This window comes from Schistocerca americana, chromosome 5 (assembly GCF_021461395.2).
Source record: "Schistocerca americana isolate TAMUIC-IGC-003095 chromosome 5, iqSchAmer2.1, whole genome shotgun sequence".
NCBI lineage: Eukaryota > Metazoa > Arthropoda > Insecta > Orthoptera > Acrididae > Schistocerca > Schistocerca americana.
The window spans coordinates 313,204,870-313,225,604 of NC_060123.1; the positions used below are offsets into that span (position 1 = coordinate 313,204,870).

General features: G+C 41.5%; 1 protein-coding gene across 1 annotated transcript in view; it reads left to right on the forward strand.

Annotated features, from left to right (window-relative positions):
- LOC124616337 (integrin alpha-PS4-like) overlaps nt 1-20,735 on the forward strand; it is a 68,354-nt gene that overhangs the window by 37,804 nt on the left and 9,815 nt on the right. Inside the window, exon 4 of the mRNA XM_047144644.1 lies at nt 13,378-13,522. Within this exon, the coding sequence (XP_047000600.1) occupies nt 13,378-13,522 (145 nt within the window). The remainder of the gene's footprint in view (nt 1-13,377; nt 13,523-20,735) is intronic.

Here is a 20,735-nt window from a genome sequence, read left to right on the forward strand (position 1 = left end):
CATTTCGTGTTGTGAAAAACTGTTCTCTGTTTCCACATGCGAGCTGGAGCGCTTTCGTGAACTTCGAGACTGGGAGAGCCTGCGTGAAGTGTATGGTATTTCCTCTGAACGCGCGTGTGTGCGTTTTCTACATCTTCGCTTGTCTGAGTTTTGAGCAGGACGAGGCGCAGAATCTGAACATGAAATGAAATCTATTTTCATGTGTTCCTGCTTTTCATTACTTCGCATTATTCCCGTGTGAAACAGAGGAGGGCCTTCTAACCTTTTGCAGGCAGACCCGTTTTGTATGTCCCGTCCGATGACAAAAATTGCACTCAGCTTGTCTTCAGATAACGGGAGACATAGCATTTCACACACGACTTCGCTTTGCGCGGAGCTGAGTGAGTGGAATTAGCGTTGCAGCGGCGCGGCAAACGCTGTGTGTGGCTGTGTGTCCGGCCTTGTTTACGCGCTGCTGATTTGCGAGTGCTGGGGCCATGGCTGTGGCTGGGGCATGGGTTGTTTGTCTCAAGTGAAGCGATAACTGGTAGGAAGAAATCTTGCTCCGCTAAGTGTAGAACTCCGCGTGCATTTATAACTTAGTTCACTGAGGCTAGGGTTGCGATGCTTTAGAATATCGGCAATCAATTTGTTACGCGAAAGAACTTGCCCCCCTTCTAATAGCCGTGTACCGCAAGTCTCTAGAGGAACAGAAGGTTCCAAATGATTGGAAAAGAGCACAGGTAGTTTTAGTTTTCAAGGAGGGTCGTCGAGCAAATGCGCAAAACTATAGGCCTATATCTCTGACATCGATCTGTTGTAGAATTTTAGAACATGTTTTTTGCTCGCGTATCATTTCATTTCTGGAAACCCAGAATCTACTCTGTAGGAACTTAAGTAGACCCGCCCTTGCAGCTCCGGAGAGGGGATGATGCTTGCTTATCATTGGCAGCGACGTCAGCGTTCGTCGCAGCGCCCTCATACCGCGGTGGCGGCTGTAGGAAAAGCGGCCGACAGGATAGCGGCCCACACCGCGCATGGTATGCAGTCACTGTAAAAAAACTTCTAAAGAAACAAAGACCACTGTATAATAAATGTAAAACAAGGCAAAGGGCTAGAGATTGCGAACTGCTGAATGAAACGCATTTGGCTGTCAAGAGGGCAATGCGTGAAACCTTTAACGACTACCATAGTAGAATATTAATGAAGGATCTCTCACAAAACGAAAGAAACTCTTTCGTTCCATTGGACCCGTAGCATAGTATACTTCAGTATAAGACATAATGAAAATGGTGCTCCAAAACTAGGTGCAAGAACGTTGTATATTTCTTTAAATAGTTTATACGACAGGCATGTCTCACCTTATTACTATTCTCAAGTGATCAGTCAAAATAACATTGGTAAGATTATCTCTATGTAAATCGTGTCTGTTGTGTTTACAATTGCATTGGTTCTTACGTCTAGCTGGAAGTGACGATCATACTGCATCTATAGTAATTTTTTTTTGCCATGTCTTGGTTAAAATATTACTTTTTGTACCTACAGAACGTAAAAATACGTTTTTGTCAGACATTTTGACAGTTCAGTTTTGACAGTTCTTTCCTATACGTTAACAAAGTATATACAGCTTACCAGAGATGTTACATTATGTTGTTCTTAGTTTGCCCTGAATTTTATCTATGGTCTTTGTCAATTTTGTTTACCGTGAGATTATATCTTTTCTTATTCTGTTATGTCAATAAAGTTTTCGAGATAGTATTTATGTTTAAAATCTGTGTGTACATTTAAAATTTCGTGTGGGTATTCCCTTGTATCAATATAAATTTGCAGTTCTTCGAGAATGTTCATAATAATACTTTCGGTATTTTGCATAATATTTCTAACGCAGTTTCGATTTTCCCAGTTTTGTGGTGTTGAGTTTTCAGATGTAAGTAGAAGCTTGGCGGATTACTATCACCGTTTCTAGTGTGTTCTTTAAATCTGGCATTAAAATTTCGTCTCGTTTGGCCAATAAAGAAATTGTGAGAGCTGTATATTCCAGAAGTGGCATATCATGAGATTTGGTTGTGCTTGAACGTAATTTCCTTAGAAGAGTGTTATTTGTACAGAAAGCCAGTTGTATGAATGTCGATTTAAACAGTGTATTTATCTTATTTGATATTCATCCTAGGTAAACTGTCGGTATGTAGGTTGTTCCATTTTTTGTTAAGGTTTCTCTGGTAAGATGTATGTCATCATGTGGAAAATGAATTACATAAAGCGAAAATACATAAGAAACAAAAGTTAGAACACATCACTCTTAAAGCCATCAATCAAAAATTACATGCAAACAATGCAATTACATAGGAAATTATGCCGTTATAACCAACCAAAATGACTACATAAATAAAGTTATGACATTTCTCGAAACTAACATCACAGAACCGTCACATAACACAGTAAAGAAACACAAAGCACAACTAAAGAAAAGGATTAAATTGCAATGTAATACTAACGAAATACTTAAAGAAATAATATATTATTAAGAACTCACGCACACCAACGTTACATGCTCAACCAAAGGTACATAAAATATCGACTCCGATTCGGTAGTTTGTGAATTACACCAGTAGCTCTATAAATTTGATAAGTAAAAAATTGAACAAACTACTTACTGAGCTGTATACATACAACAAGAAATATACCACAAAAAATTCACGTAGTTTAGAAAGAGCAATAAAAGACATACAGATTCCACCTAATGGCAAATTTGTCTCTTTTGACATTAAAAACTTATATACCACCATATCAGTACAGGAAACAATAGAAATTCTATTACAGCACAAGAAAACTTTTATTGCAGACGTCTATTGCAGGGACTTATGAAACCATAGATCTACTTAAAACGAATTTATCACAAAATTATTTCAAATTCAATTAAAAAATCTACACCCAAGCAGATAGAGTAGCTATGGTAAATTGTTTGGCCGGCACAACAGCAGATAATTTCTCAACACATTAGAAGAAAAAGTTTCAGCTCACAGTAGCAAATAATTAATAAGTTCATCTACTTTTATAGATGTGTAGATGACAAGCTAATGCTGACTGATGGAATCAATACAGGCATCAATAATATCCATCAAGCATTGAACAAACTCCATCTCAATATCAAATTTACTATGGAATTGGAAATAGACAATTCAATAAACTGTCTTGATCTGAAAATTAGCAAAGACAACAACCGCCGCCCGAATGACATACGAAGAAAACCTACCATCACAGATAATAAATGCCAACTCTTGCGACCCTAAAACACAAATGCAGGCCTTCTTCCACTCCATAAGTAACAGAACAATTGATTTACCTCTAAGCAACCAGCTACACAAAAAGAAATGAAAAGACACTGTCATTTTGATTTAGACATACTGACAAAATTATACATCAAACACAGAAAACTGAAACCCACCACAATACGTGATGACAAGAATCGTACCAGAGAAACTTTAACAAGACAGAGAACAACATACACGTGTCGATTGCAACAATTTCTATGTTGGCTAAACCGGACGAAATTTTACTATCAGATTTAAAGAACACACTAGAAACGGTGATAGTAATCCGTCAAGCTTCTATTTACATCTGGAAACTCAGCACCGCAAAGCCGAGAAAATCGAAACAGCGTTAGAAATATTAGATAAAATACCGAAAGTACTTATTATGAACATTCTCGGAGATCTGGAAATTTATATTCATACAAGCAAATATCCACACGAAATTTTAAATGGACCTACTATCTCAAAAGCTTTATTGACAGAATACGAAAAGACATAGTCTTAGGGTAAGCAAAATTGCCACAGACCATAGATAAAATTTAGAGCAAACTAAGAACAACGTAATGTAACATCATCTCTGGTGAGCTATGTATACTTTGTTAACATATAGCATCGTAGTAAAGAGCTGTCAAACTTGAACTGTCAAAGTATCTGACAAAAACGTAATTTTACGGATTGTAACTACAAAAAGGAATATTTTTACCAAGACATGGCAGAAAAAAATTACTGTACCTGCAATATAGTCGTCACTTCCAGCTGGACTTAAGTACGAATGCAATCGTAAACATAAAACAGATACGATTTACATAATCTCACCAACGTTACTTTCGCAGGTCACTTGGTAATGGCAATAAGCCAAAACTGGCCTGCCATGTAAAATATTTAAAGAAATATATTACCTTATTGCAGCTAGTTTTTGAGCATTCATTTTAATTATTCAAAGGACTATTAATATGTATTGGGTGTTAGTGGTACAAAAGTTAATGTCCAGATATTCATCAACTGGACACAGACTGAAACAGAGAATAGCAAAGCAAAAGCAAAAACGCTGAACTGTATTCTCAAATGTTCCTTCACAAATGAAAATGCACGGGTAGTGTCCCAGTTTAATTATTGCACCACTGCAAAGTTGAGTGAGATCTTTGTTAGTGTCGTCGGTGTTGGGGAAACAGCTGAAATCACTGACATCGCACAGAGCTACAGGGCCCGATGGAATCCCTATCAGATTTTACACCGAATTTGCGGCTAAGTTACTCCCTCTTGTAACTATAATCTACTTTAGATCCCTCGAACAAAGAACAGTACCCATTAGTTGGAAGAAAGCACAGATCACATCCGTCTGCAATAAGGACAGCAGAAATGACCTACCTCCCAGTATCCTTGATATTCGTTTGCTGTGTTAGAACAGATTCTGAGCTGAAACGTAATGAGATATATTTAACTGATTATGTGGTACAGAACTCGCGTTTTTCTCACATGATACCTGAAACCGATACATCGAGACGGTTAGGTAGATGCATATTTCTCGATTTCCGGAAAGCAGTTGACTCAGTATTACATCTATTCTTATTATCAAAAGTAGTATCATATGGCGTAACGAGCGAAATTTGAGACTGGATTCAGGATGTTTTGATGGGACGCAGCTTGATGAATTGTATGGAGAATTATCGACAGATGCAGAATTAACTTCGGGTATGCTCAGGAAAGTGTGTTGGGACCTTGGTTGCACATGTTATATGTTAATGACCTTGCAGATAATATTAATAGTAACCTCAGTTTCTTACATATGTTGCAGTTGTGTACAAATTGCACAGGTGTATCAATCAGATCCTGGTAAGATTTTAGAGTGGTGTAAATATTGGCAACTCGCTGTAAGTGATCAAAAATGTAAAACTGAACACTTCACAAAACTAGAAAAACGTATTTATGTATTCTATTTAGATGTGTACACTTTTTTATGAGTGTGGTGCTACCTCTGTACCAATCTGGCCAGGTGGTACGACTTTATTAAGATTATGTTCCGTTCAGTTTGATTATTTGTTTAACATTCTATCCCGCCGTTACGTGATATATTAGTTGTGTTTGACCAGTCTCGGCGGGTTCATCTGACGAGATATGTGCTTTGCTGTGCTTTGTTTGGTTTCTAAAATGTCGTAAAAGAAAAATTTTATGTTCAGTAACTATTTCTTATTCACAATTAGAATCGTGCATGCTAGCTGTGTAGGGATACGAAATGGAATGATCACATAGGCTCAGCGAAGGTAAAGCAGATGGAAGACTGCGCTTCATTGGTAGAATGCTAGGGAAATGCGATCAGTTAATAAAGAAAATTGCTTACAGATCACTCATGCATACTGACAGAAAATTGCTGACTTGCATGGGGCACGTACTAAACAAAACTAATACGGGATGCTGAACGCTAGAGAAAAGGACAACACTAATGGTCACAGGTTTGTTTCGGTGAGTGGGAAAATGTCACAGAGATGCTGAAAAACTGAACTGGCAGACACTTGAAGATAGATGCAGAGTACCATGAGAAATCCTCCTTACAAATGTTCAAGTACATCTACATCTACATCTACATTTATACTCCGCAAGCCACCCAACGGTGTGTGGCGGAGGGCACTTTACGTGCCACTGTCATTACCTCCCTTTCCTGTTCCAGTCGCGTATGGTTCGCGGGAAGAACGACTGTCTGAAAGCCTCCGTGCGCGCTCTAATCTCTCTAATTTTACATTCGTGATCTCCTCGGGAGGTATAAGTAGGGGGAAGCAATATATTCGATACCTCATCCAGAAACGCACCCTCTCGAAACCTGGCGAGCAAGCTACACCGCGATGCAGAGCGCCTCTCTTGCAGAGTCTGCCACTTGAGTTTATTAAACATCTCCGTAACGCTATCACGGTTACCAAATAACCCTATAACGAAACGCGCCGCTCTTCTTTGGATCTTCTCTATCTCCTCCGTCAGACCGATCTGGTACGGATCCCACACTGATGAGCAATACTCAAGTATAGGTCGAACGAGTGTTTTGTAAGCCACCTCCTTTGTTGATGGACTACATTTTCTAAGCACTCTCCCAACGAATCTCAACCTGGTACCCGCCTTACCAACAATTAATTTTATATGATCATTCCACTTCAAATCGTTCCGCACGCATACTCCCAGATATTTTACAGAAGTAACTGCTACCAGTGTTTGTTCCGCTATCATATAATCATACAATAAAGGATCCTTCTTTCTATGTATTCGCAATACATTACATTTGTCTATGTTAAGGGTCAGTTGCCACTCCCTGCACCAAGTGCGTATCCGCTGCAGATCTTCCTGCATTTCGCTACAGTTTTCTAATGCTGCTACTTCTCTGTATACTACAGCATCATCCGCGAAAAGCCGCATGGAACTTTCGACACTATCTACTAGGTCATTTATGTATATTGTGAAAAGCAATGGTCCCATAACACTCCCCTGTGGCACGCCAGAGGTTACTTTAACGTCTGTAGACGTCTCTCCGTTGATAACAACATGCTGTGTTCTGTTTGCTAAAAACTCTTCAATCCAACCACACAGCTGGTCTGATATTCCGTACGCTCTTACTTTGTTTATCAGGCGACAGTGCGGAACTGTATCGAACGCCTTCCGGAAGTCAAGAAAAATAGCATCTACCTGGGAGCCTGTATCTAATATTTTCTGGGTCTCATGAACAAATAAAGCGAGTTGGGTCTCACACGATCGCTGTTTCCGGAATCCATGTTGATTCCTACATAGTAGATTCTGGGTTTCCAAAAACGACATGATACTCGAGCAAAAAATATGTTCTAAAATTCTACAAGAGATCGACGTCAGAGATATAGGTCTATAGTTTTGCGCATCTGCTCGCCGACCCTTCTTGAAGACTGGGACTATCTGTGCTCTTTTCCAATCATTTGGAACCCTCCGTTCCTCTAGAGACTTGCGGTACACGGCTGTTAGAAGGGGGGCAAGTTCTTTCGCGTACTCTGTGTAGAATCGAATTGGTATCCCGTCAGGTCCAGTGGACTTTCCTCTATTGAGTGATTCCAGTTGCTTTCCTATTCCTTGGACACTTATTTCAATGTCAGCCATTTTTTCGTTTGTGCGAGGATTTAGAGAAGGAACTGCAGTGCGGTCTTCCTCTGTAAAACAGCTTTGGAAAAAGGTGTTTAGTATTTCAGCTTTACGCGTGTCATCCTCTGTTTCAATGCCATCATCATCCCGTACTGTCTGGATATGCTGTTTCGAGCCACTTACTGATTTAACGTAAGACCAGAACTTCCTAGGATTTTCTGTCAAGTCGGTACATAGAATTTTACTTTCGAATTCACTGAACGCTTCACGCATAGCCCTCCTTACGCTAACTTTGACATCGTTTAGCTTCTGTTTGTCTGAGAGGTTTTGGCTGCGTTTAAACTTGGAGTGGAGCTCTCTTTGCTTTCTCAGTAGTTTCCTAACTTTGTTGTTGTACCACGGTGGGTTTTTACCGTCCCTCACAGTTTTACTCGGCACGTACCTGTCTAAAACGCATTTTACGATTGCCTTAAACTTTTTCCATAAACACTCAACATTGTCAGTGTCGGAACAGAAATTTTCGTTTTGATCTGTTAGGTAGTCTGAAATCTGCCTTCTATTACTCTTGCTAAACAGATAAACCTAACTCCCTTTTTTTATATTCCTATTAACTTCCATATTCAGGGATGCTGCAACGGCCTTATGATCACTGATTCCCTGTTCTGTACATACAGAGTTGAAAAGTTCGGGTCTGTTTGTTATCAGTAGGTCCAAGATGTTATCTCCACGAGTCGGTTCTCTGTTTGATTGCTCGAGGTAATTTTCGGATAGTGCACTCAGTATAATGTCACTCGATGCCAAGTCCCTACCACCCGTCCTAAACATCTGAGTGTCCCAGTCTCTATCTGGTAAATTGAAATCTCCACCTAAGACTATAACATGCTGAGAAAATTTATGTGAAATGTATTCCAAATTTTCTCTCAGTTGTTCTGCCACTAACGCTGCTGAGTCGGGAGGTCGGTAAAAGGAGCCAATTATTAACCTAGCTCGGTTGTTGAGTGCAACCTCCACCCATAACAATTCACAGGAACTATCCACTTCTACTTCACTACAGGATAAACTACTACTAACAGCGACGAACACTCCACCACCGGTTGCATGCAATCTATCCTTTCTAAACACCGTCTGTACCTCTGTAAAAATTTCGGCAGAATTTATCTCTGGCTTAAGCCAGCTTTCTGTACCTATATTGATTTCAGCTTCGGTGCTTTCTATCAGCGCTTGAAGTTCTGGTACTTTACCAACGCAGCTTCGACAGTTGACAATGACAATACCGATTGCTGCTTGGTCCCCGCATGTCCGGACTTTGCCCCGCACCCGTTGAGGCTGTTGCCTTTTCTGTACTTGCCCAAGGCCATCTAACCTAAAAAACCGCCCAGCCCACGCCACCCAACCCCCGCTACCCGTGTAGCCGCTTGTTGCGTGTAGTGGACTCCTGACCTATCCAGCGGAACCCGAAACCCCACCACCCTACGGCGCAAGTCGAGGAATCTGCAGCCCACACGGTCGCAGAACCGTCTCAGCCTCTGATTCAGACCCTCCACTCGGCTCTGTACCAAAGGTCCGCAGTCAGTCCTGTCGACGATGCTGCAGAAGGTGAGCTCTGCTTTCATCCCGCTAGCGAGACTGGCAGTCTTCACCAAATCAGATAGCCGCCGGAAGCCAGAGAGGATTTCCTCCGATCCATAGCGACACACCATTGGTGCCGACATGAGCGACCACCTGCAGATGGGTGCACCCTGTACCCTTCATGGCATCCGGAAGGACCCTTTCCACATCTGGAATGACTCCCCCTGGTATGCACACGGAGTGCACATTGGTTTTCTTCCCCTCTCTTGCTGCCATTTCCCTAAGGGGCCCCATTACGCGCCTGACGTTGGAGCTCCCAACTACCAGTAAGCCCACCCTCTGCGACTGCCCGGATCTTGCAGACTGAGGGGCAACCTCTGGAACAGGACAAGCAGCCATGTCAGGCCGAAGATCAGTATCAGCCTGAGACAGAGCCTGAAACCGGTTCGTCGGACAAACTGGAGAGGCTTTCCGTTCAGCCCTCCGGAATGTCTTTCGCCCCCTGCCACTCTACCACAGGTGAGGGATCAGCCTCAATGCGGGCAGTATCCCGGGCAACCACAGTGTTAGTCCGATCAGGGGATGCGTGGGACGAGCTGGCCGTCCCCGACAAACCCCCATCCGGACCCCCACAGTGATGCCCATTGGCAACAGCCTCAAGCTGTGTGACCGAAGCCAACACTGCCTGAAGCTGTGAGCGAAGGGATGCCAACTCAGCCTGCATCCGAACACAGCAGTTGCAGTCCCTATCCATGCTAAAAACTGTTTTGCAAAGAACGTCTGAACTAATCTACAGAGAGCGCAACAAATCAACAAAATTTAAACGGTTATTAAAATACAAGATTGCCTAGTAAATGCAGTAATGCTGCTACTTGCGCACTGCTGACACTGCTCGGCGGCGGAAGGAGACTACGCGAATTTACACTAATCAGATACTAAAACGCGATGCTACACTCTCAAATACTATAATACGCCCGAAATTTATGAATTAAACAATGCAAGTACCAAAAACACGCAAAGAAATTAAGAATTAAACTATGTAACAAATGAGTGAGCTAGGAGTATACGACTTGCTGCTGCAGCCGCTTATCCAACGGCGGCAGGGAGCACACTGACTGTGACCAACCGACACTGGCCGTTCAAAACAAAAACAGAAGACAAACGACTACGCGAATTTACACTATTCAGGTACTAAAACGCGATGCTACAACTCTCAAATACTATAATACGCCCGAAATTTATGAATTAAACAATGCAAGTACCAAAAACACGCAAAGAAATTAAGAATTAAACTATGTAACAAATGAGTGAGCTAAGAGTATACGACTTGCTGCTCAGCTTCTTATCCAACGGCGGCAGGGAGCACACTGACTGTGACCAACCGACACTGGCCGTTCAAAACAAAAACAGAAGACAAACGACTACGCGAATTTACACTATTCAGGTACTAAAACGCGACGCTACAACTCTCAAATACTATAATACGCCCGAAATTTATGAATTAAACAATGCAAGTACCAAACACATGCAAAGAAATTAAGAATTAAACTATGTAACAAATGAGTGAGCTAGGAGTATACGACTTGCTGCTGCAGCTGCTTATCCAACGGTGGCAGGGAGTACCGGCTTTAAACGATGGCTAGGAATATACTATAAACATCTACGTGTTGCTCCCATAGGGACCGTGAGAACAAGATTGGATTAATTACAGCACGCACAGCGATATTTAAACAATCGTTCTTCCCGCGCTCCATCTGTGAATGGAACGGAAAGAAGGAGCCCTAATAACTGGTGCAGTGGTAAGTTCTCTATGTCAAGTATAGATGTAGATGCAGATGGAGAACGCAGCTATTGCTGCCGCAGCGATATTGTGTACGCAGACAAACGTGGACCGCCAACGTTCTCCCCCTCCCACGCTCGATCCTCAGCCATTTTGTTATTTTGATCGGGGCATAATTTTTGCCCGATGCACATGCTCACTTCAAATGTTTTACACTGTCTATCTGCAAAGGATATAACACTTGCATACATCTGCAAACCAAATGTGTGTGATTCCTTGTTCGTGTTATTTTTATTAGTACCAGGAGTGTATTTCTGTGGAGACTATTATAAACGGTTGTAGCTCGCCACACTGACTGGTTTATGTCTACATCTACATCTACATCTACATGGATACTCTGCAAATCCAGTCCTGGCAGATAACTCATCGAACCACCTTCACAATAAACATCTATTACTCCACTCTCGAGCAGCATGCTGAAGAAACGAACACTTATATCTTTCGGTGCGAGCTCCGATTTCCGTTATTTTATTATGACGATCTTTTCTCCCTCTGTAGGTCGGCGTTAACAAGATATTTTCGCATTCCGACGAGGAAGTTGGTGACTGAAATTTCGTGAGAAAATCGCGGCGCAACGAGAAACGTCTTTGTTTTAATCATGTCCACCCCAAATCTGTACCATGTCCATGATACTCTCTCTCCTATTTCTCGACAGTACAAAACGTGCTGCTCTACTTTGAACTTTCTCGGTGTACTTCGTTAATCGTGCCTGGTAAGAATACCACACCGCGCAGCGGTACTCCAAAAGAGGACAGATAAGCGTAGTGTAGGCACTATCGTTAGCAAATGGTTCAAATGGCTCTGAGCACTATGGGACTTAACTTCTGAGGTCATCAGTCCCCTAGAACTTAGAACTACTTAAACCTAACTAACCTAAGGACATCACACACATCCATGCCCGAGGCAGGATTCGAGCCTGCGACCGTAGCGGTCGCGCGGTACCAGACTGAAGTGCCTAGAACCGCTCGGCCACTTCGGCCGGCTATCTTTAGCAGATCTGTAGCATCTTATAATGTTCTGTCAATAAAACACAGTCTCTGGTTCGCCTTCCCCACAACATTTTCTATGTTTCTTTCGAATTTAAAGTGTTAGTAATTGTAATTCCTAGGCATGAAGATGAATTTACGGTCTTTGGATTTGATTGATTTATCGTGTAACTGAAATTTAACTGATTTCTTTCAACACTCATGTGGATGACGTCACAATTACCGTTATTTAGGGACAATTTCCAATTTTCGCACCATATAGATATCTTTTCTAAATCGTTTGGAATTTTTTTGATCTTCTTATGACTTTACTGCATGGTAAACGACAGTGTCATCTATAGACAACTTATGACGGCTGCTCCGATTGGTCCTAAATCGTTTGTACAGTTAAAGAACAGCAGAGAGCCTGTAACAGTACCTTGGGCGACTCCAGAAATTTCTTATGTTTTAGTCGATGACTTTCCGTCAGTTACTACCAACTGTGATCTCTCTGACAAAAACTCATGTATCCACTCGACTAAAAGACGATATTCCGTAAGCATGAAATTTAATTACAAGCCGCTTGCGAAGTAGCGAAGTACACTGTTGAAAGCCTTGTGGAAATCTAGAAATACTGAATAAATTTGAAATTCCTTGTCAATAACACCGGACAATTCGTGTGAAAAAAGAGCTAGTTATGTTTCACAAGAACTATGTTTTCTAGGTCCGTGTTTACTGTGTGTCCATAGACCGTTCTCTTCAAGGTAATTCGTAATGTTCGAACACAACTTATGTTGCAAAATCCTACTGCATATCGCCGTTAATGATAAGGGCCTGTAATTTAGTAGATTACTCCTGTTGCCTTTCTTGAATGTTGGTGTGACCTGTGTAACTTTCCAGTCGTTGGGTACGCATATTTCTTTGAGCGAGTGGTTGTATATGCTTGTTGAGTAAGGAGCTTCTGCACGTGGCCACTGGTGCAGGCCGATCGGCGGAGTCGTGGGTAGTGCTGGACGTCCGTTGGATCCACACGGCTGGGTTATAACTGTGATACCTATCCACTGCAGCCTCAAGCAGTGTAACCGAAGCCATCGCAGCCTGGAGCCGAGAGCATCTGCACACAGCAGTCACACAGTCCCTATCTATACTAAAGAACGTGGAAAACTACACTACACAAACAAAGAACTATCGACATGTGCTATGAAACTGTACTGTATACACTGACGAAAACGCAAGAAGTGAGTCTAATAAAGTAACTTAATATGCAGAGACAGAAAAACTAAACTACCAAAGCACACAGGAGACCCTAAATAAATCGCTCGTTATTATAAACTTGTAATACGTCACAAAATCGGTTTACTTTCCGACACAAACGAAAACACGAGAACAGTGTCTATTGAACGTTCAATCAACACGTAGAAACTCGAGAAACTAAACAACTGAAGCACACAGATGAAATTATACAGTTCGCTCCTGGTTAGGAACTCGTAAAATGTCACAAAATCGGTTACTTCCCCTTTGTTGCTTGCGTCTCTGCCGGCTGCTGCTGCCTGACTACATCGGTACTTTTGGACTGCAGAATGACGTCCGAGGTATGAGGACTGCAGGAGGCCTCTCGCTGTTGCAGACGGCGCGTTCTGCGGCGACTGCCCGGTGGCTGACCCGCAGCGTAGCGTGGGCGGCTCGGTGCTCATCCCGTTCAACACGGGCTGCCGGAACGAGGCACGCTGCGAGTCCGATCTGCGCCTCTCCGTGGACGCCTCCTGGCAGCCGTGAGTCACTCCCTGTATCGCATACTACTGTACATCCGTTTTTACGATGCAACAAGTCGTCTTCGACTACCACGCACTTCTCGACGTTGCTTCAGCCTTCAATCCTCCCAGGATCTTTCCGGTGCTTTCTTTGATGTCATCTACCCACCTTCTCCTTGGTTTTCCTCTAATCCTTGACTTCTGTCTTTCCAAGCGTTACAGTTTTTTCTAGTGAATCTTTAGCCCTCATGTTATGCCCAATGTACCTTATTTCCATTGATCCGCAGTGATGTTTTTCGTTTAATTTGCCAGGACTTATTTGTTACTTTTTTTCACACCTTGTAATCCTCAGGACCCTTTTCCAAATCCACACTAAAGAGAATCGATTTTTTTTCTGATTTACTTCTTTCAGTCTCTGCGAGTCATATCCGCACAATACTATGCGGGAGCTGACAGTTTGTGATCTTTATTTTGGTCAGTAGTTTGTAATGGTACTTGAATTACGTAACCATTATGGTACCTCACCTGAACTTCTCGATACCAGTAATATTCTACTGTATTTCTGTTAACTACTTAACATATTTCTGAAACAATATTCAGATTTGATTTCACTTTTTATACATCCATATGTTTATATTGCAATGATATTATTCTTATGTGTATTCTTTCTTTTGTCATTATGATCTTTGACGTACTTGTAACTCTGATTTTTGGGCGCGTAAGCGATTGTTAGTTAGTTGTTGAGTTGTTAGAGAGTCCGACCTTGAGAAAGTCAAGTGTTGGACGTCATGTTGGAAAGACGCATAACGTAGTCCGCTTATAAAATGTGAACTTTAACAGTGACTGTGAGAGAGATGTTTTCAAGTACGTTTCGTATTGTGAAGTGATGTTTTGTGTTTACGTGATATTGCAATAAAAGCAATTAAAAAGAAGTGTAACTTAATTTCGGAGTGCTGATTATTCTTTTCCATCACCACTGTCCAGAAAAAGTGTAACCTTCAAGGATGGTTTGTGAAGCGCATCTACATAACTTTTGAATATAGCAGAATAAAACCTAGGCCTCTTTGCATCCGAGCTTGGAATCATAACCACCTACATTTTCAACGACGAGGCCAGCGGGGGAAACACAAAAAGATGAGTGCCTAGTTTTTTGATTATTACATGAAATGACTTTATTAACTGTGCTCTAATGACACCTGCCACATAATAACTTAGTTGTTGCCCGAAAATGCAGTATTTAGCAGCGTGAGCAACACCACAATCGTTATTAAACGCTGACCTTTGTTGTGGTAGGGTTGTTAGAAGTTGCAGTTTCCTTTCCATTAGCTACTTGCCTAATTTAATCGTTGCACCCTTTCCACGTTGTAGCCTTCTCATTTCCTCAGTGCAGCAGTTGCTTTTTGCTATCGTAGATTTTATATATGTACATCTATATTTTTCAACTTCATCAACGATTTCTCCATCTTCATTCATTTTGTCGGAATTTTTGTGTCCTCTAATTTAGTCCTAGGTTAAATTTTTCACACTATTTTCATGTTTTTCCAACATACTTAAGGGGGTTTTCCGGTCAAGAGGTTTCAAAAAATTGTTTATTTTATTTTGACTCTTTACAATCTTAAGTACATGTGATCGAAAGGATGTTGTCGGAAAATTATTCTTTATATCTGAAAATCATATTTCAATGGAAGCATGCACATGCCCTCTCGATGCTTAGGCTGAATGCGAGTCGGATCGATATCTCCTTCTCTGTGAAGTTATTGTAGCGTTGTAGGTTGAACAACATATCGATATAGGTGTACTTGCCCACAAAATGTCTCAAATATATGCTTTCCAAAAAAGTGGCATGAAAGAAGCGGTCATGGCAACACATTATAACAGGTGTTCAACGAATGACAATTCGCAGCAAACTGAAATGAATGGGACACTGGATACTTTCGAGTATAAGCCACCATTAAGGAGTTAAGTTATTTAAGCTATCGCTGATGTATACAAACATCTGACTGACATTAATTTGATCGAGAGATGCCTAGGAGCCTGTACGGAGAATAACAATGAAGCACTGAATTCATTTGTTTGAACTTACGCTCCAAAACATGTTTTCTGGTGCAAAAGTCGCCCAAATTTCTAAAAATCGGGCGTGCGTCATCTTTAATGACGGATTGAAGGGTGTCTTGCAAAACATGGGAGTCAAGGAGATCGTTATCAGAGCTACGGCTTGCTCATTCGTCGTGGAAAGGGAAGAGAAACGCCTCAAGCGTTCGGACCGGTACTCCTCCCAGAGCGGCGTCAACGTTAGAATAAGGCCTAGAGACACTCGCGCTTTAGAAAATGGGGTCTTCGAATTCAAGAGGAAGATTTACTGTATGACCCAGAAATAACAAAGTAATGGTAAGTTGAAAGATTTTGAAGTTATATACCTAAAACTCGAACTCAAACCTTTAAATCCGCATCACTCGAGACAGCGTTTGTTAAACTGGTTTGCATGATTAAAAAAAAATGACTAGGTAAAATTGGATGACTTGTAATTTTGGCGTGAACCTCAAAAATCAATTGATTTTTTCGTAATGTTTGTTATTTTTTTAAAGGCAACAAAATAGATCGATTTTCAGTACTTACTTTTTCAAGTGGCCGCCGATTTGAAATGCACTTCAGAAATTTGACTTTCGAAGTTCACGCCATAGAGAATTTAATTCTGATAATCTACGTATGTTTAATTCTCTTTGCAGACCTATAGTTCGCCCTCAGTCGTGCGAAACGTTTAGCTGCGCAATCCGCGCACATGTATTTTGGCCGGCGCTTTTTGTTGCCTAGGTTCATCAATTTATAGGCCAAAAATTGTTTACATAGTATTTAAGATATGTACTTGCGTTTGTTAATAATGGTTTGGACGAAAAAATATTCCTTTGCAGAAAAAAGGTGAATATGAGCATAAAATAAGGCTCCGAGACCGGAAAACACCCTTAACGTCATTTTCACTGCGTGCTATAAGTGTTGTGTCATCTGTCAAAGATTATTGATTAAACTCACTCTAATCTTTATTCCAGTTTACATATCTGTTAGATCTACAGTTCTCATTAGGCATGCACCACACAAACTGGAAGGAAACGGAGATATATTGCGTGCCTGTCTGGCTTCTTTTCCTATCTCGAAATCTTCTGTATATTCCTGCTTTTTTACTGTTGCTTCTTGGTTATTTTATAGGTTTATGAACAGTTGTGTAAGGTGATCTGATGTCTCTAAAAGCCCAGTACTTGCCTGAGTTTAGCATAACTTACACAGTAAAATGCTTTGCTGAGGTCTTTTATGTTATCTAGCTTTTTCCATGATTCATCACACATTCTTCACTGGGTCACTTGTCATTCTACCATCTCTGAACCCTGCTTGTTCCCCTGGCAACTCTGGGTCCAAATATGGTTTCAGTCAGTTCTAGATGATTTTCAAGAAAATATTATTATCAGTTGATATAAAAGACATTTTTCTGTAATTTTCGCACTTTTCTGGCTTCCCTTTCTTCAGGGTTGGTACGTAAATTTTTTTTCCAGTCTTTATGCCACATACAGGTAGACCAATTTTTGGTACAATTTTTCAGTTGCTTAATTTTCTGCATTTTTTATAATCTTTGTTTGGAGGCCATCAAACCCTAGAGTTCTTCTTCCTACAATTTCTTTTAGGGCACGTCTAACCTCCTCTTTTATACTTGGGTTTCCTGCTATACCACATTGTCTCGTGATTGTCTTTCATACATTTATTATTTTGTATAAGTTTTCCGCAAGCTCTACGCATCTTCTAAGAACATCATTCCTTTTAACTGGCATCTCACTGTTATTCCCTTCTACCAAGCGCATAGCAAGCTGGAATGTTTTGTTTAGGCATTTGATCTCTTTGACCATGTGCTTTCTTACCCATTTTTATTGTTTTTCTGTTACTGCACTTTTTTTTGGGGGGGGGGGATATTTCTATTTGTCTTTTCTAGCTTGGTTTTGGAATTCGTAATTGTGCCTTGTGATCGCACTGCGAACCCCTCTTGCATCTTCTTTCCCACCAGTATCAGTGGCTTTTCTGACAGCCATGGTGTTCCGATTCGCTTTTCGTCTGCACGAATGATTATGTCAGCCGATATTTTACTTGTTGTTTTAATGTTTTCCCATAACTCGTTTACATCGCTGTCGACATAACCATGTAATTTGAACCTGTCCGTTTTCTCTACAGCGTAATTTTCTAAAATACAGGGTGACCCAGTAATCCATTATAATTTGAAAACTCATTAATTCACGGAATAATGCAGGTAGAGCAGTAAAAACTGACACACGTGCCTGCATTGTCATGGGGTTTTACTGAAACTAAAACCCAGGGCAAAAACCGGCCAATGAAGTCCATTTTACATCCTGAGGATCTGTCAACTCCCACAACTGCAGAATTTTGACTACCGAAAATTCTAGAATTGTCGTGGAAACCCCACTGTATAATGGGAAAGTCACGGTGTGGTGTGGATCTGTTACATCAGTCGTGATTGGTCCCTTTTTCTTCGAGAAAATGTGGCGTGCCGCTTTTCAAAATGTCAGCGTGACTTGTGCGAGGTACGCCAACATGTTACGGAATCGCGTCATCCCCGGCCTGGCTGATAAACACCTGGAAGGTACGACTTTTATGCAGATGGCGCTCCACCCTATATTACTAACCATGTGAAATATCTCTTGTCTACATCGTTTGGTGACGATTGCATGCTGAGCCACCACTTCTGTTATGCTTGGCCTCGCATGTCTCTAGACCTCAAACCGTGCGATTATTGATTGCGGGGTTACCTGAAGTCGCAAGTCTACCGCGACCGCCCGACCTAATAAATGATGCTAAAAGACAGCACCCGGCGGCATTTTCTCACCATACCTACTCATATGCTCTCCTGTGTTGTTCACAACATTGTCCCTTGACTAAAGGCATTGTTGATGAATGACGGCCCGATATGTTGAGCATTTGTTATAAATATCATCGTCTTTCCTACGAATTAATTGTTATACTAATTATTGCTTTGTATCATATGAAGCGCCATCTGTTTGTCATTCTGTGCACTTTTCTTTTGGTTTCAATAAAATCCCTTGTCAGTTTTTACATCTTAACCTGCATTATTCCGTGAAGTAATTAAATTTTCAAATATTAAGGGACTTTTGGTTCACCCTTTGTTTTCAGTCTCGTACTTAGCGGCTTGCATGATGTTTTTAGGTTATCCAACTTCATCTGAACCCTGGATACTAGTAACTGATGGTCTCAATTGCAGTCGGCACCCTGTAACGTTTTTGATGTCCGGACGTTTTTTTCGTGATACGTCGTCAATTTTATTTCTCTATAGTCCGTTTGGCGATGCCCATGCGTATAGTCAGCATTTATAAGGTCTGAAAGAATTCATTTGTTAACAAGTGCGAAATATCACCTATATAACGCAAAAGCCAAAGCACGAGCGATTTAATTTCTGGTCCGGTCAATTCTGGGTTGCTTAAAACCCATCTTTTCTTCAGTTATTCGAACGCAGTTTGCGTATTAGCAGTTTTAACTAAGGAAGTCAGAGCCGTGTCCGAACATTATATTCATTAGTCTTTGGGTCATCTTGATGAAGATGCTTGGATTCTGCAAAAAACAAAATGTGTGTGAAATCTTATGGGACTTAACTGCTAACGTCATCAGTCCATAAGCTTGCACACTATTTAACCTAAATTATCCTAAGGACAAACACACACACCCATGCCCGAAGGAGGACTCGAACCTCCGCCGGGACCAGCCGCACAGTCCATGACTGCAGCGCCTTAGACCGCTCGGCTAAGCTTGGATTCTGCTTCAAGAGCAGTTTCCCTTTCGGTTCCCACTGTGGGGCCGGAAGTCAGCTGCCACAAAGGCACCATTTGGTCTACACAGTTCTTAAAACATACCGGACTGGTTTAGGAAATTGGATGATGTTAAAAAGAAAGAGTTAAAAATATGTAAAAACTGTTGATGAATATGGTGATGTTCACGAGGGGTTGGCTGTGCACTGCAGATGAATGAATAGTTGCTGCTCCTGGTAAGTGTAAGTGAAGGGATGAGTGCCCACTTATTAATCACTGGAAAGAGAAATAAAAGGGGCGTATCAAAACGTTTGCGTTTGAGGGTGTCACCGCAGTATATGCAAAGTAGCGCTACGTGGGTGCGGTATATGCGGAGACTTGAACTATGGCGACGTTATTATCAAATGCCTCTAAACGGGACCAAAGTGCTGTTAATCTTTTGTTGGCTGCCGAAGGACAAACATCCATAGACAACCACTGAAGAATGAAGAATATGAATGGGCCAGCCATCATGTTTGTTGGAAGACACCGTTGGTTGAATCGTGCGACTAGGTGTTGAAAGCTGATTTCTTGTTAAGAAACGTGAAATGCAGTGTTGAACCTTTTATCAGTGTCGTTTAACATGTATGTCGAAGAAGCAACCAACGAATTTACAAAATTTAAAACAGGAATCAAAGATAAAAAGCAACAGACAACTACGCATGAAACATAGTGCTTGTCACTGATAATAACGAAAGCTTCGAAGAACTGATGAATACAATGGGAAGGCTAACTAAGACGGAATATTTGATAGTAAACAAATGAAGAAAACAGTAATAAGTCATTCTAGAAAAAAATCATAGAATTATGAACCAGCGGGAAAATGCTCCATATGGAGCACAGAAAGGGTGAGAATGGTCCTGTTTAAAAGTGTGAGTGATAAGTGGTATATCAGCTGCCTCATTCTACCTTCCTCACCGTATTTAAGAATTCTCGCAAAAATTACGGCATGCGAACTTACTCGCGCTCTTCTTAATAAGCAACTCACCTCTCGCTCACACAAGCTCTCCTAATTCTGGTCCACCCAGATAGCTGAGTGGTAAGCGTGACGGGCTGCCGTCTTCAGGGACCCGGGTTCGATTCCCGACTAGGTCGGGGATTTTCTCCGCTCAGGGACTGGTTGTTGTGTTGTCTTAATCATCATTTCATCCCATCCGGCGCGCAGGTCGCTCAATGTGGGGTCGAATGTAATAAGACCTGCACCAAGGCGACTGGACCTGCCCCGTAAGGGGCCTCCCGGCCAATGACGCCAAACGCTCATTTCCATTTTTCCTAATTCTAACTCGCTCACACCCACTGGTCCATCACTCTAAGTCGCTCATACCCATCCACTCCCACTTGCCCACTCTCACTCATTCATTCAGCCCAACGCATTGTGATTA